This window comes from Gastrolobium bilobum, unplaced genomic scaffold, assembly GCF_033153095.1.
Source record: "Gastrolobium bilobum isolate Gb01-03AN ecotype WA unplaced genomic scaffold, APGP_CSIRO_Gbil_v1 utg32472, whole genome shotgun sequence".
NCBI lineage: Eukaryota > Viridiplantae > Streptophyta > Magnoliopsida > Fabales > Fabaceae > Gastrolobium > Gastrolobium bilobum.
The window spans coordinates 64,883-86,635 of record NW_026898916.1 but is presented as its reverse complement, the minus strand read 5'-3'; the positions used below and the strand labels follow the sequence as shown (position 1 = coordinate 86,635).

The 21,753-nt window shown below is 36.2% G+C and overlaps 2 protein-coding genes across 7 annotated transcripts; one reads left to right on the top strand and one right to left on the bottom strand.

The window, feature by feature from the left end:
- Positions 1-850: 850 nt before the first annotated feature.
- Positions 851-12,140, bottom strand: LOC133285477 (cyclin-dependent kinase G-2-like). 6 transcript variants are annotated; one of them, XR_009748005.1, is made up of 8 exons: positions 9,988-12,140; positions 9,429-9,564; positions 4,008-4,096; positions 3,710-3,821; positions 3,507-3,613; positions 2,994-3,416; positions 2,792-2,862; positions 851-1,811 (listed from the first exon to the last, which is right to left on the bottom strand). XR_009748005.1 is itself a non-coding variant. In XM_061482714.1 (8 exons), exons 1-8 carry the CDS (start codon positions 11,828-11,830, stop codon positions 3,317-3,319), a joined length of 1,488 nt encoding a protein of 495 aa, XP_061338698.1. In that variant the 5' UTR covers positions 11,831-12,140; the 3' UTR covers positions 2,882-3,316. The 6 variants fall into 6 exon arrangements, 5 of the variants coding, with proteins under 5 accessions (XP_061338695.1, XP_061338698.1, XP_061338697.1 ...); XM_061482714.1 differs by lacking the exons at positions 851-1,811; positions 2,792-2,862 and having other exon boundaries at positions 2,882-3,416; positions 9,988-10,852; positions 10,928-10,990; positions 11,815-12,140; XM_061482711.1 differs by lacking the exons at positions 851-1,811; positions 2,792-2,862 and having other exon boundaries at positions 2,881-3,416; positions 9,988-10,852; positions 10,928-12,140.
- Positions 12,141-13,692: 1,552 nt separating this feature from the next.
- LOC133285505 (uncharacterized) lies at positions 13,693-20,815 on the top strand. The gene is made up of 12 exons (XM_061482746.1): positions 13,693-13,821; positions 14,552-14,809; positions 15,432-15,514; positions 15,594-15,729; positions 15,924-16,411; positions 16,508-16,555; positions 16,788-16,962; positions 18,843-18,955; positions 19,047-19,143; positions 19,287-19,503; positions 19,740-19,887; positions 20,153-20,815. The coding sequence occupies exons 2-12, from the start codon at positions 14,608-14,610 to the stop codon at positions 20,549-20,551; spliced, it is 2,106 nt and encodes a 701-aa protein (XP_061338730.1). The 5' UTR covers positions 13,693-13,821; positions 14,552-14,607; the 3' UTR covers positions 20,552-20,815.
- The last annotated feature ends 938 nt before the right edge of the window (positions 20,816-21,753 follow it).

Genomic DNA, 21,753 nt, shown 5'->3' with positions numbered 1-21,753 from the left:
ATAAATATCCAAGTTTTTATATATTATCTATATTTTTATTTTTTTTAAACAATGAGTATTGTAATAAACAAAAAAAAAAAAACAAAAAAAAATTGGCCCCAAGCCAACCCATTAAAGGTTTAGTATAAAAAAAAAAACCCATCACCGTGTGACATTAAACCTGGTTTTCTTTGTTCTATGTAAAGACATTAATTATAAATGTCGCACGCCCACACGAAGAAACCCTCAATGGCCTTCAGGACTTCCAGGTTACCATTATAATTTGATTAAAAGGTACCGCGAGTGTTCTACAATTCTTCCTCATGACCAAGGTACTATATTTGCTACAAGCCATGGCAGATTGTTAAATAACACAGAAACCACGCTCAACGTAAGAGGGATGCAAGAGGAATGCCTCTCATGGAACATGAATATGTCCAAAAAACTAAACATAAATTTAACGACTCCCATTAATTTCATCAGCACACTCCATCTTCGTTGAATTTTTAAATCTTGTATTCATCAAGAGTTCATTCTTATCCACGATGCAAGTGAATAACTTGAACAAGCGTATAAGTTCTATTCAAATTTTAACATCTCACAGGAGCAAGAGAGAAGCACGAGACAGGCACACACCTTTCATCTCCCTTTTAACGAATACTGAGAAGTATGACCACATACATCATGCTGTCCATCCTTATAATCTCATGGCAAACAACATAATTTCATAATAGAAAGCGCATCTCACATAATTACATATTTGTAGGAATATATGTTACATTCCAATATTCATAAAGTTCTCAAGTCTACTCATAAGGTCAATTACATAAGCTGGGAAATCAAGCTTTACAGCATATAACATACATAGTTGAGTTATCTACTCATACATCATACTAGTTACTAATGAGAACTCAATAATTACTTTTTATCATAGTAACATTCGACCAAGAAGGGAGTAAACCTCCCATTCCCATGCGCTAAACGGAGGAACATTCAGCCATAAATCAACAAACATCTCTCATTCATAAAGGTGGCTTAACATTTTGTAAAATTATTTATTGATATGCCACGAGTAAATCTTCAAAATGCCACACCAAATCCTACTCAGCAGGACTTCCTGCGCCTGCCCCGTGTCAAAAGCGGTTTCGCTGGTCGGCCAGCAGGATTTAAGTGTGGCATTTTGAAAATAGAATTCCAGCTTGTGGCATATCAATAAATAATTTTAAAAAATATGGCTAATGGATACTCTGTCCCTGATTTACCATCAATCCACATAAAGATGAAATTTTTAGTATGTTGCTAAATTCTTTATTTCAACCTTAGTTATTTGGCGATGATGCACATTTGACTGAACTTAACCCAAAAAATCTGGTTACAGTTGTTAGATCTAGAAGAAATTAAAAATTAGAAATATATTTAATCCAGACCCAGGTCAATTCTCTTCCAATTAGCTCAGGCAAAGCTTCACAACCTTCATCCTGGGTAATTCCTTTTAATGAATATGGTTTTCCCAAAAATAATTTGATTGACCGTCCAATTTAACAGCACATTTAAGCAAGCAATAAAACTGCAATGTTACAATCCATCAAATATCCCTTCAATATTAATCTAAAAAAAATTAATAAACAACATAAGGATTTACTAGAACATGCACAACAGAAATAAATAAATGATTATGTTCTTAAAATCCCAAGTAGTCGAAAGAACTTCAGAAACGTAATAAAACAAATCAAGGTTTGCATGGTACCTCGAGAGAGCCTGATGGAACAAAGTTTCATATATTCCAGGGTATACAGGTAACATCCTCAACCTGCTAGCTTTGATAATTGATACTGCAGTGATATTCGCACACAAATGTCATAAAAGAATTCTCGGACTTGTGGAAACTCAATCATTACATGATGAATAGATATGATAAGATATTTTGCTTTGACTCGTGCTTAAACAAGAGTTAATACTCTTCAGTACTACCATACACATGAGACAACATGCTTAAATTCCACATTTCTTTTCATGAGGAATGAAAAAACAAAGTAGAGTGCATAAATGTTTTCAAATTCAAAAAGCTATCGAAGACTCCGTAAAATTTTCAAAATAGTAGATTTAAAAAATCATTCCCCAATTAAACCTGACTAGCGAGTGTGAGATCAGAGCAATTCTTGTATGAAACTTTATCCTTGCAAATCATTGTAAAGAGACTGTTTTCCAGATTTGAACCCATAACCCTTCAGTCACAAAAGAACAATTTTACCACTGCCCCGGTTCGTTCTCTGTTTTCAAAACAGTAGATATAAAAAAACAATTCCTTTCCCTTGATAATTGATGCTTCAATGCTCGGAATTTATAGTTCAAACCAAAAGCTAACTAGCCATCCCTCTTGAACGGTACTAAATTTTTACCCCCAAGAGTCCATGAAATATTTTTAAATCTATTCATTTCAGTTAGATTTAAAGTTGAGAGAACATTCACGTGTGACTTCAAAATAAATAAATTCCTGTATAACAATTATTCTGGATTCAGTAAAAAGAAATATAAGTTTACTTGAGCAAAAGTCATTTGTACTTTACATAGAAAGAAATTTCAGGCGGTTAAAATCCAAATCAGAAAAATTGTCAGCGTCTACAATAAAATAATACATAGCCATGCCATGTCAGAGATAAAAAAAAAATTGCAAACAGCAGAATTCAGACACAAATACACACATTAAACATCAGACAATGTTTACAGAGTAAGACTGGCTTGGACATCATCTCTCTGACTGACAAACATAATTGCCATTCCTTAATATCCAAGATATCAAGGGGTGCATTACCTTTGATGTAAAAAGTAAATATCATTTTCTTCAACGAAATGGACAGAATGCAATCTTCCACATCACACGAACTGTCTCTTGCAAACACAATATGAACATTAAAAAAGCAAAGAACTAATATCCACTAGAAAATCCATACTGCTTCAATATTCAATATCAGATTAAATCGTTTACAAAATGCCAATGAAGATATGTTACATACACAAGTTTCAGCAGACGTTAACTATTCCTATTTTCAGAAGGCAATTATGCCCCACCTTGAACTGCAACAGTGACCCATGTCCATTTCTATATGACGATCAAGAATGAAGAAGGTTAACCTGAAATAAATCTGGTTCCCAGGAGGTAAAGAATACATATCTCGACATAAACCAACAAGTGCCTGATAAAAAACAGCACAAGTGATCATCTAACAAACAAGGTTTGCAGCTTCTGTTTAGTGCATACTCTCACCTCAAGCATGCAAAAATTCAGCAGATTGTGTTAGAATGATTATCGAGACCAAAATTTTAGATTGCACAATTCTTAACCAAAAATACCACCAGTCCCTGATTCACCCTGCTGTAACTCCTTCCGTCGCTGCTCCTTTAATGGATCCGGACTCCTTAATATTCTCCGCATCCGCCTATTTACATAAATATAAAGCATATATATGAGTCAAATCAACAAGTAAAATTAAAAAGGTATTTGACACAGCAATTTCTTATTAGGTCACCTGTCTTGAGCATGTTGAGCAGGGAATGTAGGCATGAATTCTTTAGACTTAGGAAGGGGAACTTCACGAAACCACTCGTGGTTAAGAGCAGCTTCAGCTGTGATCCGCTGTGTATAGTAATAATAACAGATCATATTCTTAATAAACACTAAAACAAATATGTATTTACTACATTAAGTCAAGCAGTTCATGTATCATTTTACCTTTTTGGGATCATAAGTAAGAAGCTTGTTCAACAAATCAAATCCAGAATCAGAAAGAACTGGAGATCCAGTGAATGATGTTGCAGGAAACTTTTTACGCAGGAGATTATACCTGAAAGGAACATTCTGGTGGTTAATACACACTACAAAAGTCACGTAAAAGTTAAGTCACCAAGGGAGGCCAGATAGCCAGACCAGAACGACCCAGAGTTGGAAGCCTGGGAAAACAGTGGCAAAAAATGAGAACAGAGGAACGAAACAGTCAATGTCTTAAATAAAGGAAATAAAAAATACTTACTGATGCTTGACAAAATTGACCTTGACTCGAGGTAATTCTGAGAACCCAGGCCAAATAGATTCATTTGGTGTGCCAAGAATTCTGAAAATCTGCAAGTAAATCAATGTGTGTTAATAGATCTAAGCCACTTTAAGAGGCACCATAAGTTGAAAGACTAGGCAAGACAGAGTAACACATGGATCAATCTTGTAATTAGTCATAGGGTCATTTCTGTAATTAGCGTTCTCATTCTGTTCAGCTAACTAATTCTGGTTACAACTAAACCAGATGACGTGGCATATTTGTAAGGTCTATATTAGACCATTGTGTAACACATGTACGATCAATGAATCACTTTATTCTCTTTCTCTCTGTTCACTTTCGCTCTCTCTTCTCTCTCTCTATGACTTCTTTGATGGTATCAGAGCCCTCTCTCTGAGGGCCTGATACAGATCCAACCACTTGATGTCTTCCGCTTCGCATCCACCGTCTCAGTCGTCTTCAGCCGCCGGAACAACCACCGGAAATGGAACGACAGAGCACCGGTCATCTTCTCCGTCACTGTTCACGCATCAGATCTCCGTCAAACTTACAGAAAGTAACTTTCTGATCTGGAATCAAGTTGTAGAACCAGTAATCACATCTCATCAACTTCATCACTTTCTTGTTAACCCTAAGATACCGCTTCAGTTCGAATCTGAGCAAGCTCGTGTTGATGAAGCTGTTAATCCACTTTATACTGAGTGGATTCGTCAAGATCAAATGCTTCTTTCATGGATTCTGTCTACTGTCTCAGAAGAAATCTTGAACGAGATCCTCGGTGTTTCTCATGCGTATGAAGCATGGGAGCAAATTCACAAGTTTTTCCAAGGTATGATGAAGTCCAAAACTCATCAGCTCAGATCTGAACTTCGCACCATCAAGAAAGGTGGCAGATCTGTTGCTGAATATCTTCGTCGAGTTAAAACTATTTGTGATGAGTTAAAGGCTATCAAAAGTCCGATCTCAGTTGAAGAACAAACTGAACTGATTTTAGCTGGTCTTCCTCCTGATTTTAATGCGTTTGTTACTACTGTTCAAGCTCGTGAAAATCCATACTCACTCAATGATTTACGTGTTGAACTGATGTCCTATGAAATGATGCTTGCTAGGCAGAATGAAACTCTTCTTTCAGATTCAATGACTGTTAATGTAGTTCAGAAGATATCCTCAGATCCAAAAGAAAGTTCAAGATCTGATTCAACAGCTATGAGACCTCCTTTTGCTCCTATTCAAGCAAGTCAGAATCAAAGATCTTATAATACAAATAATGAAAGAGGAAGAGGAAGGTTTTATGGTAGAAATAACAGAGGAGGAAGAGGCAGAGGTCGAAGCAATATTCAATGTCAACTCTGTTACAAATTTGGACATGGAGTTCAAAGTTGCTGGTATAGATTTGATGAGAATTTTGTGCCCGAGTTCTCATCACCAGAAGCTCACCAGTTCTTTCCACAACCACAGCCCTCATTTCAGAGATCATTTCAGTACAATAGACCTGCTAATGTCAACCAGCCTCAAGCTTTGTTGACCACAAATCAACCTCAACATCATGCTTCACAGCTTTGCAATATAGCTTCACAATCTCAAGGACAAGGACTCTTGCCTACTCCTTCAAATGTTCAGTCCATAGAGTGGTATCCAGACTCAGGTGCCTCTCACCATGTGACTGCCAATCCTCAAAACCTTCTACAAAGCACACAACTGTCAGGTGCAGACCAGGTTTACATAGGAAACGGCCAAGGTTTGCGAGTCAATGCTACGGGTTGCTCTTCCTTTTCTTCTCCCCTCCAACCACACACTCACCTACATCTTAACAATTTATTACTTGTTCCCTCCATAACTAAAAATCTCATCAGTGTAAGTCAGTTTGCTAGAGATAACAGTGTTTATTTTGAATTTCACCCTTTCACTTGCTTTGTCAAATCCTAGGCATCTCATGAGGTCTTGCTGGAAGGTGCTTTGGGAACTGATGGATTGTACCGTTTTCAAGGAGTTAATCTTTACCCCAATTCAAGTCTGCCATCAAGCCAACAGTGTGCTTCTGTTTCTACGTCCAATTTGGATTCTTGTAGTCAAAATTCTCTATGTACTAGTTACAGTGTTTCAACTTGTAGTGATACTCCACTCACCAATGTACTCACACCAAACACATCTAATAAAGTCAGCAGCTCAAGTCCTATAGGGTCAAACTATATGTACTCTCTTTGGCATTGTAGACTGGGTCATCCTCACACTGAGGCTCTGAATTCAGTTCTCAAGTCGTGTAATATTTCTGTGCCTAATAAATCTGACATTTCCTTTTGTTCTGCGTGTTGTTTGGGAAAAATACATAGATTACATTCTGGTCCTTCTACCAAAGTGTATGAAAAACCTTTTGACCTTGTTTTTAGTGATCTGTGGGGTCCAGCTCCTGTCAAGTCCTCAATGGGCTTCACCTACTACATATCATTAGTAGATGCCCACTCTAGATACACTTGGATTTATCCCCTCAAACAAAAGTCAGAAGCATTGGTTGTTTTTAATCAATTTCAAGCACTTATATCAAACAATTTTCAGTCCACTATTAAAGCTCTTCAAACTGATTGGGGGGGGGGGAGAGTTTAGACCTTTTCATCAACATCTTAAAAACCAGGGAATCATTCACCGGGTTGCCTATCCTCACACCCATCATCAGAATGGTGTTGTTGAGAGAAAGCATCGTCATATAGTTGAAACTGGTCTTACCTTACTTGCTCATGCATCCCTACCCATCAAATTTTGGGACCATGCCTTTATTTCAGCTGTGTATCTCATTAATTCTCTTCCTACTGCTGCCTTGAATTTTGAGGTTCCTTCTATCAAACTACACAAAACAGTGCCTGACTACAAGTCATTCAAGGTCTTCGGTTGTGCTTGTTTCCCTTTCCTAAGACCATACAACAATCACAAACTGGACTTTAGGAGCAGTGAGTGCATTTTCCTTGGCTATTCTCCTACTCACAAAGGCTACAAGTGCTTGAACTCTTCTGGTAGATTGTTTGTTTCTAAAGATGTCCTTTTTAATGAGTCCAAGTTTCCTTACCCTTTTTGGTACAGTTCATCATCCAACAATGCTACTGATCATTCCTCTCCTCCTGTTTCTAATTTGATCCCTTTGGTAGACTCTCATATTAAGTCTAATGCTCCTGTACGTCCATCACTCTCCTCATCACAGCAGAGCTTGACCACTCAAAGTTCCCAAGCATCCAGCAGCAACACCTCATCACCACCATGTACCGTAGCTCAAACAGATTCTTCTTCATCATTCTCAAGTCATGTTTGCTCTTCTGGCATGTCACCTTCACACAGCAATCCTTCCAACTCTCCGTCAGTCTCAACTGCAGCCTCTTCAGGTTCAAATTCTCCTGTTCCTATTTCATTTAGTTCTTCTTCTCCTTCTTCTGTTGACTCTGGTTCCGAATATATACCCTCTGGACCTCTTCATATTTCACCTTCTCGCATCATCACTACCCGCTCCAAGACTGCTCCCCACCCACATATCTTGTCCACCTCTGTTGAACCTGTCAGCATCAAACAAGCCTTGGCCAATCCCAACTGGTCTGCTGTTATGCAATCTGAAATGTGTGCACTTCATGCTAACTCAACTTGGTCTTTGGTTTCTCTTCCTCCCAACAGAACTGCAATTGGTTGCAAGTGGGTTTTTCGTGTTAAAGAAAATCCTGATGGCACTCTCAACAGGTATAAAGCTAGGTTGGTGGCCAAAGGTTTTCATCAGCAAGCTGGGTTTGATTACACAGAAACTTTTTCCCCAGTAGTTAAGCCTATTACCATCCGCACCATTCTTACTGTTGCTATCTCCTTTGGCTGGACATTAAGGCAACTGGATGTCAATAATGCCTTTCTTAATGGCACTCTTGATGAAGAGGTGTACAGGCAACAGCCTCCTGGCTTTGAGTCCCCAAATAAATCACTGGTCTGTCAGTTACATAAAGCCCTTTATGGCTTGAAACAGGCCCCAAGAGCTTGGTTTGATAAGCTCAAAGCATCTCTACTGCATCTTGGATTCGTTGCTAGTAAATGTGATCCTTCACTATTTATCTACAGGAAGTCTGCACAATGTGTCTTTCTCTTGGTTTATGTAGATGATATAATCATCACTGGAAATGACTCCTGCTTTATTCAGACTCTTATTCAGAAACTTGATTCTGAGTTTGCTCTCAAGGATCTTGGGACTCTTGATTTCTTTCTTGGTGTTGAGGTTCAGAGAACATCTTCTGGAGCACTGCTTCTTACTCAGTCAAAATACATTCGCAGCCTTCTTAGTAGAGCTCATATGGCATAAGCCAAAGGTATTTCTACCCCTCTTCAATCTGGCTGCAAGCTCTCCAAATATGGGTCCAATTACTACTCAGATCCATCCTTCTATCGTTCCATTGTTGGGGCTCTCCAATATGCTACACTTACTAGACCTGATATCAGCTACTCGGTTAACAAAGCTTGCCAATTTATGGCTCAACCTCTTGAAGAGCATTGGGCTGCAGTCAAGCGAATTTTACGTTACTTGAATGGCACCCTCCATCATGGTATGTTACTGCAGCCATGTCATCCAAGTCACTTATTCTCTATCACTGCATTTTGTGATGCAGATTGGGCTAGTGACCCAGATGATAGACGGTCTACTTCAGGAGCATGTATCTTTTTTGGCTCCAACTTGGTGTCATGGTGGTCCAAGAAGCAGAATCTGGTTGCACGGTCCAGCACTGAGGCTGAGTATCGCAGCCTTGCTCTAGCTACAGCAGAGGTTCTCTGGCTCAAATCTCTCCTTCATGAGCTCCAAATTCAGTTTGGCACTCCTCTCATTTTGTGTGACAATCTGAGTACTGTCTCCCTGTCTCATAATCCAGTCCTTCATGCTAGGACTAAGCATATGGAATTGGATATATTCTTGTAAGAGAGCGTGTTATTGCTAAAGAAATCTGTGTCTGCCACATTCCTTCCTTGGATCAAGTTGCTGACACTCTTACAAAGAGCTTATCTGCCTCCAGGTTTGCTGTTTTGAGGGACAAACTCAAGGTGGTTGACTCGCTCAGTTACCATCATCCACCCTGAGTTTGAGGGGGCATATTAGAGTAGATGAGGTGTACAGCTTATACAGCTGTACACAGGGTCAATCTTGTAATTAGTCATAGGGTCATTTCTGTAATTAGCGTTCTCATTCTGTTCAGCTAACTAATTCTGGTTACAACTAAACCAGATGACGTGGCATATTTGTAAGGCTATATTAGACCATTGTGTAACACATGTACGATCAATGAATCACTTTATTCTCTTTCTCTCTGTTCACTTTCGCTCTCTCTTCTCTCTCTCTATGACTTCTTTGAAGAATTTATCCACTACAAGTAAAAAATGGCATGTAAAGTATACCTTGTCAAGTTGATCAAATTCAGCCTTCCCATTAAATAGTGGTTCCTTGGACAAAAGTTCAGCCATTATACAACCCAGAGACCACATGTCAATGGCTGTCGAATACTGTTTTGTCCCCAGAAGAAGTTCAGGAGCCCTGAGAAACATATAGACAACCATTAACTAAATGATCTCTTCTATTGGAAGAGAATACAATCAGAGATATGTTAAACACACAGTAAGTAAACTACAGTCAAATACCACTAATAAAACCAACACCACAATGAGATGACAGACTTTGAGGTTAATGTTTATAGAATGGATGGAGAAGTACATAAACACTGACATAATGTCAAAAGACTAGGTGTTTAACATCAAGCTTGCAATATTACTACATAAATATTCTTGCAGAATAATAGCAAATTAAGATTAAGATTTAGACCAATGCACGACTGATTTACAACATAATTTTCAAATTCACAGTATCAAAATTATACACTATAATGAAGAATGTAATACAAATTAATCAATGATATGAATAAACAGAAACAAATGGCATGTCTAAGCAAATATCACTCACCTGTACCAAAGAGTAACTACAAGGTGTGTATATGGTTTCAATGGACTCCCATACTGCCGAGCCAATCCAAAATCACAAATTTTTAACTCACCCCGATTATTCAGAAGCAGATTTGACGTCTTCAAATCCCTATGAAGAACCCAGTTGTCATGAAGATACTTCACACCTTCCAAAAGCTGGAGCATTAAGCATTTTACTTCACTCTGGCTAAATGGCTGCTTCATTGCCTCCATTAATCCTTTAAGATCATGTTCCATGTATTCCATTACCATGAAAATACTGTCAAGGCTACTCCCTACCACCACTTCTTTAACGTCAACTACTGATGGGTGGTGAAAGGAAAGAAGAATGTTTATTTCTCTAAGAGAAGTCAGGGGAAAGCCTTCTTTTTCCTTCTCCATCTTCACTTTCTTCAATGCCACAATTTCCCCAGTCTTCTTATCTTTGGCCCTATATACAACACCATATGTTCCTTCATCTATCTTGTTCAGTCTCTCAAATTCATCAACACTTCTACAACCCTGAAGCATGTTGACAACTCTTTGTGCCGGAGCCGGAGGTTCTGGAGTTTTCCGGCTATCATCTTCATCTTCAGAGTCTGTATCTGAGTGATTACTACTAGTTTCACTGTTGCAACCTTGACCATCAATCTCCATATAGTCATCCTTCTCCGATTGATCATCTCCACTGGACGATCTCCCTCCGCTACCTCTTTCTTCAGATTCAGATGATATAGATCTAACCCCTTCAAAACCTTCTATTTTAGATTCCTCTGGTCTCAACATCTTGGTTCTTACTCTCGTACCCAGCTCAGGAGAGAGCCTCCTCCTCGATTTAAGGATTTCCTTGACATCATTGATTTCACCTTCATCAACGGGAGAGTTATCTCCAGCTGCCCATCTTGAAGATAATATATTATGAGTTGGAACATAATCCTCACCTTCTGATAGCTCAGCTTCCGGCTCATTACCCAACCTCTGCTCAGGCAAAAATGAATGCAAACCTGCAAGAGACTCAGATTCAGCATCTTTAATTGACTCAGACATCAATGAAGAATTAGTACCAGTCGGCAACTCAATACTCTCAGCTTCTCTGTTTTGTACAGGATGAATTTCAACTCCATTGTAAGGAACATTAGCTGACTGACGGATTACTCTAGAAACTGGGGATGGAGGGGGAAGAGCAGTCACTGTTGTAGCTACCCTATGTTTGCATAAATCATTCACTTCTTCATCATCCTTATCCCACACTATTGGTGAAAATTTTCTTTTCCTGTCTAGTGGAGATTGAGTCCCGTTTTCTTCACCCCTTGCAACCTCACAGTATTTCACCACTGATTCTGATTCAATTGCATCATCAGACCCACTCTCACTAGAAAGCTCACCTGGTTCTCTGTCCATAGTCTTAACAGAAAACCCACATCGTCTTGGCCCAAGCCCGCCACTGCCGCCGGAGCCCGAGTCACTCCCACTCGATGATGACCGGTAACTGCCATTCGAAGCTTCTCTCAATCTAATATCTTTCTGTCTCGGTCTAATCCTATCTCTTGCATCCTTGTTCCCAACCCTCGCAACATCGCGGCTACCATTCCTAATCCTATCATACTTTTCTCTAGAATTATTACTAACACCACGTCTTGAAACATCAAAATTGGACTCACGCTCCCTCAACTCGTTTTCGCTATAACCTCCATGTCCACCAGCCGCCATATATATATATATATATACTTGAAATGCTAAATTCCACAGAAAACAAAAAAACAAACGAACCACCCAAAATCTCTAAATTGAAGAACGAAAATGTGAATAAATCAAGTAAAAAACCTACCTAGGAACGAAATCATATCCGATAGCAATTCCAGCTCAAACAACAAAAGAAACAGAAAAAAAAAGGAGAAGTTATATTATTGCAGTATTATGCAACTAAAATTGGAAGGTAAATGCAGGATTATAATCGAAACCCTAGAACTTTACGGAGAGGGATAGGGATAGAGATATAGATAGATATGAAGAGTAGGAATTAATATAGTTGCATGATCGAGAAATCTCGATCCTCAAGCAGAATAATGAACGTTTTATACGATCAATATGAATTATGGATGATAGGGAAAGAGCGAGAGGTAGAAGAAGGACAGTGCAAGCGGAGAGATAACAGCGATGCCCGCAGAAAAAAGAAAAGTGGAACACTGCTTTACTTCCCGAAAAACTCTTTTATTATTGCATTATTTAAAAAAAAAAACAAAAAAAAAAAACCTAAAAAAATTAAGAGTTTAATTGGTAGGGAAGGATACTGTAACAACCAAGTTGTATTACTACTATGTTACTACCAATTAATTTCACCGTTAGATCGATTATGTTGATCCAACAGTTATATTTATTTCCATCTTTGTATAATCATGATTCTCCAAATTTAATACTTTATATTTATTTCCACCTTTGTATGGTTATGATTTCTCATATTTAATGTTTTCACTTTAAATATGGGGAATCATGACTATACAAAGATGAAAATAAATATAATCGTTGGATCAACATAATCAATCTAACAGTGAGATTGATTAGTAGTAACATGGTAGTAACACAACTTAGTTGTTACAATATCCTTCCCCAAGATAATTTTATCAATGTCAAATTAAAAATTTAATTCCATATTCATATTTTTTTCGGTAAATCATATTTTTTATCGGGTAAGGTTATACTTACTATATTTTTTTTTTTACAATCTCTTATTATCAAATCTTAACCGTTAATTTCCGTCAATCTAACGGTTATAATTTATTGGGTCACACTTATTAATTAATTATTAAATTTCAATATATTATAATCATTACATTGACGAAAATCAACCGTTAAGATTTTGTAATAAGAGATAATAAAAAAAAGTAATAACCTTTTCTTTTTTTAATATATATTTAAATTGTAATTTTTTTTAAAATTATACTCAAAATATATAAAAATAATTTTTTGATCAAAAAATTAGTGAAAATTAGATTAATATAACTTAGTGAAAAATGTATTAGAAACAAATATTAGAGTATTAAAATCGTATTAGGAACACCAGAAATCAAAACGGGATTAAGCCTAAATAATTATTTTGATGGTAGTTATTAAAAGAAAAAAATATTTATTAATTTGATTAATTATTATTAAATACTAATCTAGATATTATAATTATCATTAATCGATAATTTAAATGATAAGTAATTTATTCTCTTTGTGAACCTGAGTGCTCCAGCCGAATTGATGATTCTTTTTGGATAAAAAAATTAGACATTGTAATTTAAGTAAGTTGAATAGTACTAGACAAATATATTTATTAATAAAAATATTACCAATGTTTCTCCTATTTTAATAAAATTTATAATATTAAAAAATAAAATTTATAAAAATGTTCTATATTTTATGGGTTTTATTAATCTCATGTCAAAGGAGATAAGTTATCTCATATCATAGAGATAAACTTGTGGGCTCCATCATCTGAAAAATAAAAAGAAAAGAAAAAGGTGACACAATTATCGAAAGATGTGTAAGAAAAAAATTTATCACATGTAGCGTAAGAGTAGTTTTCCATATTTTATTTTCTTTAAGTTCCGAAACAATATGGTTTTCGACGGTAGGATATAACCCAACTTTATTTCCCATAAAGATATGTTGGCCCAAAAGGGGTTATGGAAGTTAATGCTTTTCTTCTCGTCAATGTCATTTCATTGAGTTTGAGATGAAGAGATTTCATTCATTGTTTTTAGAGTAAAATTTTGAAGATAGCTTCTGCTTAAAGAGAATAAAATTTGGAGTAGCATCAGCGAAAGATAAATCCTCTGGTTACTACTAGTAGGCAAGCTTACACCAACCCCTTGCTTGAACTCGAATCTGTTATTCTCATTATCCTGCTTCTCTGTAATTTGACAAGTTCATTTTTTCTGTGTGTTCAACGAACAGTGAGATAGATGCAGCGTTTAGTGTTCTTCTATCAATGGCCTAATTTTGATTAATATCCTGCATTATGTGATGACTCTCTTCATATCTTGTTCATTTGGTTGTGTGTTTAGTTGTATTGCTAGGTTGGATCTGTAACTGCCCACAACATGTTTGATATAAGGTCTGAAGTGTGGAAAACTTGTGTCTTGTGTGGAGAACGTTTCAATGGAAGCTGTCAGGTGAAAGCACATGAATGATTTCTTTCATGACTGAAAAGTCATTGTTAGAATCCAGGGAACAGCCTCTTTGCAATTATGCAAGGGTAAGGCTGCGTACAAGGATTTCCTCCACCCCACACTTGCTTGTTGGGTTTTGCAGGGAGTGATTTTGGTTTTTATTATATTTCTAACACTAGTTTTCAAAAAATTTAAAGAGTTTTCCTATTTTCCCAATCCAAATAAAGGGGTGATTTTTGTTTATTAAATTCAGTGGCCTTGCTTGTTTCAAGTGCCATTTATAATGAGATGAACTGTTTACTTTATCATCAATGGCCTGATTATAATGATGATTTCTCGAGATGGTGCTGCATCTTTTGACTTTTGCTTGTTCATGATTGTCTTACTCTTCTTTTTCTTATTATTTTTTAGCCCTGAAGTATCTTTTTCATGGAGAACAATTGAGCCTGGCTTCCTATTTTTTGGTCATGGGGTTTCTAAGGTTTATAAGAAAGTATAATTACCCCTTCAAAGACAAAACTCGAAATAGAGCATGCCCAATTCAGCATTTGCAAAGCAGAGGCTTCTCAAAGACTGAAGTTTACAGTGGCAAGGCTGCAGTGCTTCCAGTTCTGATCATTGGAGCAGGACCTGTGGGTCTTGTTCTCTCTATTCTTCTCACAAAATTAGGTAGTGTCTAAAATTAAAGCATTCCCATTGATTAATGCCTACTGCTTGTTTTGGATGCAGTTGATCTGACATTAGGGTGTTTGTTTGAAAACTATTTTCATACTCATATACTCTTTTCTAACAAACATTCTACAACATGTGCATTTATTGTTTTTGGAATCCAATGCAAGGTTTTAAGTAACATCAGCTGTGAGTTTTCTTCTGAAGGTGTCTGAAAATGCTACAACAAATGTGATAAGATAAATCATGTTTTCAGTTTGTAATTTTGCAATGACAATAATTGTGTTGCGAAGGATTCTCCGTGATAGATAATGCAAAGTTATAAAATGAGTTAATGAGCTATATAGTTTCCTTTGTTAATTTGTGCTAGCTTATCTGAGAATGCTACAACACCAGTGATAATGTAAATGATGTTTTCAGTTTATAACTTTGTTATGGAAGGTAATTTTTTCTTCTTCGTTGTTTATATATTTGGTGCAAAGAACTGTCTGAACAGATATATTTTTATTTTGTTGATCCATCCCACATTGTATTTTTTCTTGTTATATCATCACATTACTCCTATGCTCTCATTCATGTTGATTATTGTTCATGATATGTGTCTCCTTTTGTTTTATTATAGGTATTAAATGCTCAATTTTGGAAAGAAACAAGGCATTTTCTAAGCATCCACAGGCACACTTCATCAACAATCGATCCATGGAGGTTAAAAACACTTTTCAATAAGTTATTTTATTTTCAAAGAAAGGCATCGTGATTTATTTTGCCAGTGGTGCCATTTTAGATATTCCGCAAAATTGATGGCCTTGTTGAGGAGATCCAAAGGTCTCAACCACCAATAGATTTATGGCGGAAATTTATATATTGCACTTCCCTCTCGGGTTCAATTCTTGGATCTGTAGATCACATACAACCTCAAGGTGCTATTCTGTAGTCCATGAGAGCCTATTTCCAGTCTGATAGCAATATAAAGATTACTATTTTCAGTGTAGTTTTGATAATATATAGATATAGCCTTCAAAATATGCAACATCAACAAATCAACTACGTGATGTTGTTCTTTTTGGTCAACATTAAGCTTCAGAAGATTCACGTATCTTGTACTTTTTATCAGATATTGAGCATGTTGTCAGCCCAGTCTCTATTGCACACTTCTCACAGTACAAGCTTACTATGTTACTACTCAAACGACTTGAAAATCTAGGCTTTCAAATATGTGCACCTGAAAGCTCAGAAGGAAATGAACATCCTTGTGAAAAGAAAATAATGATGGGTCGTGAGTGTGTATCTATTGATGCCAGCAATGACTTTGTAACTGTCACTGCATCTTCTATGAATAAAGGGAAGCATGTAGAACAGGATATCCGTTGTAATATCCTTATTGGTGCAGATGGAGCAGGAAGTACTGTGAGAAAACTCGCAGGAATAGAAATGAGAGGTGAAAGCGACTTGCAAAAACTTGTCAGTGTCCATTTCTTTAGCAAAGGCCTTGGGCAGTTTTTGCTTAGGGAGAATCCTGGCATGCTTTTTTTTATCTTCAATGTTGAAGCTATTGGTGTCCTTGTTGCTCATGATCTCAGGCAAGGGGAATTTGTATTGCAGGTATAACATGCTTTAATAAATATAAAAATGTTACTATATTGAATCACAACTGATTTATTGTGAATCAAATGTATGATTTTTGTTGTATTATTGCAGATACCCTTTTATCCACCTCAGCAAACCATTGAGGATTTTAGTCCAAAGGTATCATCCATCCATAACATATGGTTTATATGCAATTTTAAATATTTGTCATGATTTGAGAGACAAAATATCTATGCTGGCATTAAATCTTGGAATTTGTAAAGAGGTCAATAATATATTGTAGTATGCATGTGAACTAGCACGCATGGTATTGGTTATGCCTGTTAATGTGATTGAGCATAATACATTAATGAAAGTTATACACACTGTAAAAGATTTTGATTTGTAGTAGGCATGTGAGAAGTTAATCAGCAAACTTGTCGGTCAAGAGTTTGGAGATGTGGATGTAATTGATATAAAGCCATGGATTATGCATGCTGAAGTTGCCGAGAGGTTTATATGTTGTGGCAACCGAATTTTACTTGCTGGTGATGCTGCTCATCGATTCCCTCCTGCTGGTGGATTTGGTTAGTTGTTCTATCTTTATGCAGATAGTAGAAGTCTACTGCTGTGAATCAAAAATAATCCGTACGGTATTACTTTGTATCTATGCAAAATAGGGGAGGATTTGGATTTTCTTTTTTCCCTTTGAACATGACAATGTCATGTTTGGAGAGATGTAAAGGATTTGTTTGTAATTTTCTCACTTTAAACATGGCATTGTCACTTTCCTGAAGGTATTTTGGATGAGGGAAGAAGAGGGAAATTTTTTCATTTTCAAGTGAACATTCCCATATTTGAGAATATTTTTAAAATGAGAGATTATCATGCAACCTTCTAAACCCTCCTTATTAATTTTTATAAACATTTTATAATTCTCTAAATTTAGAAATGAAAAATTGCGCCTTCCCTTGACCCAAACTCCTCCCATCTACTCATACCCTGAGGAAAATGAGAGGTTTCAAATCCAATTGGGGAAAGGAAATCAATTAACTCAGACGTTGAACATGGCTGGAAATATCCAGTGTAACATGCAAATGCTAGTATTAGATGGAGGCTATTGTTTATAGTTTGGTGCTTCAACTAGGAGCTTGACACAAGAATATCCATGTATTTAGGATGAAGTCGCTGAATGACAGGTACTTGTTTAAAGTCTGTGTCATGAGGATTAAATAATGTGGGTATTATATAATAGTATCTGTTTAAAACACCTTTGGCACAGTAGTTACTTAAATTATTTTGAAAGTGAATGAAAGTACAGTTGCACACCTAGTGGCTTGAAACCAGTTTTACACAACAATAAAAAAAATTTCTTTGTAAGGTCTACGAGTCAAGATTGATCCACAGTTTTTTTTTTTTTGGTACATATAGTGAGCCTTATCACTGTTCCTTTGAGACTGAAAAGTCACAAGTTCGAATCGAGAAATAGCTTCTTTGCAAATATATAAAGGTAAGGCTGCATAGAAGGATTGTTCTCATCCCACCCTCGCTAGTTAGGGTTTAATAGGAAGTGATTTTTTTTTTTGATACATACATTTGCTCATGCAATTCTAGGCCAAGGGTGGTGGTTAGGCAGTGTTATCAAACCTGGCTTGAACCGGTCGGGTCGACCTGGAAACCAGTGAACCGATCATCTGACCGGTTCGAGTCAAGTATCGAATCGGCCATGTATTAGACCCGGTGAAAACCGGTTCGAACCGGCCGGGTTTTATCAAAACCGGTGATCCGGTTGGGTCATCAAAACTGGTGGGTAATGCATTTTTATATATTAAAAAAAAAAAACCTAAGTTGTCTCGTCTTGTCTTTAAAAAGTGTGGAATTCCTTTCAAAAAAATTTGTAGTTTTATTTGCTAGTAGTATACTCTCCTACAGTGATCTCAAATTTCAACTTCAAAGACTGAAGCAATTTGCGGAACAGTAGATTAAGAGGTGACATATTGATTCCTTGTAAATTCATTTTTATGGGAAGAGTTGTTGGTTAATGCCTTACAATTATTAAACATAGTTAGTTGAGGATATTTGGTAGAGGAATTATATGTGACTACCTAATACTTGAATTTTCTTTTTTCTTTGTTTATTTCTTTTATAATATACTATATATGGTTACCATATATGACTTTTTTTATTCTTACAAAAACTATATATGTTAGCAGGCCCTGCATAACAATTTTTTTACATGTATTTGAGTATTTTTATGTATAATATATAGGTTTTCATGTATTAACCTAGGTCATGCGATTCAATCGGTGATCTACCGGTTGAACTAATGACGCAGTACCCTGACTGGGTCGGATAACATTGGGTAAATCCCTCCCTGAAATGGCAACTCTGGGATTCGAACCCACTGTTTTCTGTTATGCTGTTTAAATGAAGCAATTTGACGTAAATTATCGATGTGATATTGCAGGAATGAATACTGGAATTCAGGATGCCCATAATCTTGCCTGGAAAATAGCTTCTGTGATAAAGGGTATTGCCCCATCTTCAATGCTAAATACCTACGAGATTGAACGTAGACCGGTAGTGCTTTTATCCTATGTTACATTTTTTTAATGTATTTTTATATTGAAATTTGATGAATCCTTTGACATTTGTTGCTGTCTGTTGTCAGATTGCTGTATTCAATACGACATTAAGTCTAGAAAACTTTAGAGCTGCCATGTCTGTTCCTGCTACACTTGGTCTTAATCCTACTGTTGCAAACACAGGTACGCACAAGTAGCATATGTAGTGATTTTCGTTTGTTTTGTTCATCATCAATTCAGTTTTCTCAGAAATAGTGATGCACAACTCGTCCCTTGCTATTGCTAAATAACTGAAATTTAACTAATTTTTCCTCATTTAATTGCAGTACATCGATTTATTAATGGGATTGGTTCCATCTTACCGCCCGGATTACAGAAGATAGCTTTGGATGGAATTTTTGCTGTAGGTCGTGCACAGCTCTCAGAATCTGTCCTAAATGAAAGTAACCCTCTTGGATCCTCAAGGTTGGCAAAGCTAACACATATATTTGAAGAAGGAAAAAGCCTTCAACTTCAGTTCCCTGCTGAAGATCTCGGTTTTAGGTATGACCGTGAATATTTTATTTTCCATTACGTAGCTATGCATGACTGACCATTTTCATATTCCTCTAGCTATAGCCGTTGCTTTAGTTTTAAATTTTTATATACTAGTCAATTGGGCCAAATTTGTGACTAGCATCATCTATAATCATTTCCCATTTGCTTAGCATTTTGATGGATGGAACATGAGATAAATGAGCAATTTCAGGGCGTCCGTCTAACTCAACTGCTGATCTTAGGTACCTACAAGGAGCAATTATGCCGGAAAGTAATAATGTTGAGAGTCTTCCACTAGTACCTACAGGTCGTCGGAGGGACTACATCCCTTCAGCACAACCTGGATCAAGACTGCCTCATATGTTTGTGAGAGTAAACCCATTAAGTGAGGTTCGTAGCACTTTTTAATAAAATTCTTTATGTTAAGCCAAATGATTAAGACTTTTTGTCTTCCTTCTAGTGGGTCTTGTTTACTTCTACTACATTATTACTGATTTGCAACTTAAATATAAAAAGAAACTGTATTTTTTCCTCCCTTGGAATTTGGAACTGCTGACTTCATTTAATAGTTCTTCCGGATTAGCTTGTGGATTTTCACTGGTTTAAAACGTCAAAATGTTCCTTCTCTTGTTATATTGTGAGGAGTGTTTTGTAGGAGACTGTTTCTACACTTGATCTTGTGTCTGGAGATGAAGTTGAGTTCATTCTCATCATAGCACCTGTGAAGGAATCTTACCATCTAGCTCGTGAAGCATTCAAGGAGGCTGAGGAACGACAAGTTTCTCTCAAAGTGTGTGTTTTGTGGTCTACTGATTCTGTTGAAGGACTTGAGAAAGGAAGTAAAGCAGCGTTATCACCTTGGAAGAATTATGCAGATGTTGTTGAAGTTAGGTCATCAACTTCGAATTGGTGGGAAATGTGTAACATGACGAACAGAGGGGCTATTCTAGTTAGACCTGATGAACATATTGCCTGGCGTACAATTTCAGGACCTGAAGTGGATCCTAGAGTGGAAATGCAGAGGGTTTTTTCTGCTATACTGGGAGTGCGCTAATAAAATCAATAAATACACTGATGATTTTTGTGTTGATCCTTTCATGAATTCTTTTTATAAGTAGTTTAGTTTTTGGTGGTCACCGATTCTAATAATGAAAACAACCTCTCTGCTTACAAGGGCAAGACTCATATATCTGGCCTTTCTCAGTTCTTCATTTATCATTAGGCCATAGTTCCAGTGGCTGCCTTTAAGAATTATATATTCTTGCACAGGATGCGGTGTAGTTTATGTATTTTTTTTTTTATGTAATTTGATTGGATGTTGAACGATTTCTCGTGGTTTTTTTATGCTACTAGAGTCGTATATAGTTCATTGCTACAGGGACAACCGGAGAGACTATAAATTACCGCTTAATTCTGAATTTGGGTTGAAAACCACTTCATAATTTTTATTCTGATGTAGCTGGTTCCAATTCCATTTGGTATGTTAGGTGATGTTTAAATATCAGTGATAAACCTTCTTCCCAAGAGCAAGATTTGATTAGTTTGATGTTTGAACACACTAACCAATTCACCATCTACAGTAACTTTTTATTATTAACACAATGAAGATTTATGTTATGTCATGATTACATGCAGTACTATGTAATTTTGAAAATTAGATGGTATATATAATATGCACATTTCACATAATAAAAATAAACAATTTTCAAAATAAGAAAGAATGTATAATATTAATATATATATATATATATATATATATATATATATATATATATATATATAAAATTATTCGCACCTTAACGGTTGCAACTAGCTGTAGTAGTTCAGCTGATTTCCATTTCCATATTTTACCATTTTGAGAATTTTGTCTACAAAAAAAGTTTATAAGGGGGAATTTATAATTTGTTATCATTTTACTTCATTTTCATTTCCTTCATTTATTTATATTTGATGCCTGAATTCTCATTTTTTTTCCTTTTCATTTTCATTAGTTTAATCCCAAACGGAGTACATTGGACTTCTTCGGTTAAATCATAAATGGTCTTGCATTTCATTCTGGAGGCCGTCGTGAAAGTAATTTCGAACAGACAAAAATACTATAACATCAATTAATTGAATATATCTAGCGTCGTATATAGGTTAAAATAAAGTCACATTCGCAACCAGTAAAATCACTTTTAATTAAGAAACAAGAAAGGAGAAGCATTTGTAATAATATCACAAGAATTATATATAACTAGGACCATCAGAAAGTAA

Coding starts and splice junctions, on each gene's coding strand:
- LOC133285477 (XM_061482710.1), bottom strand. CDS start 11,696: ATGGCGGCTGGTGGACATGGAGGTTATAGCGAAAACGAGTTGAGGGAG. Junction 4,097..9,428: donor AATTTGATCAACTTGACAAG/GTATACTTTACA, acceptor ATTTACTTGCAG/ATTTTCAGAATTCTTGGCAC. Junction 3,417..3,506: donor GCTCAACATGCTCAAGACAG/GTGACCTAATAA, acceptor TTATGTAAATAG/GCGGATGCGGAGAATATTAA.
- LOC133285505 (XM_061482746.1), top strand. CDS start 14,608: ATGGGGTTTCTAAGGTTTATAAGAAAGTATAATTACCCCTTCAAAGAC. Junction 15,515..15,593: donor TCAACAATCGATCCATGGAG/GTTAAAAACACT, acceptor GTGCCATTTTAG/ATATTCCGCAAAATTGATGG. Junction 15,730..15,923: donor AGATCACATACAACCTCAAG/GTGCTATTCTGT, acceptor ACTTTTTATCAG/ATATTGAGCATGTTGTCAGC.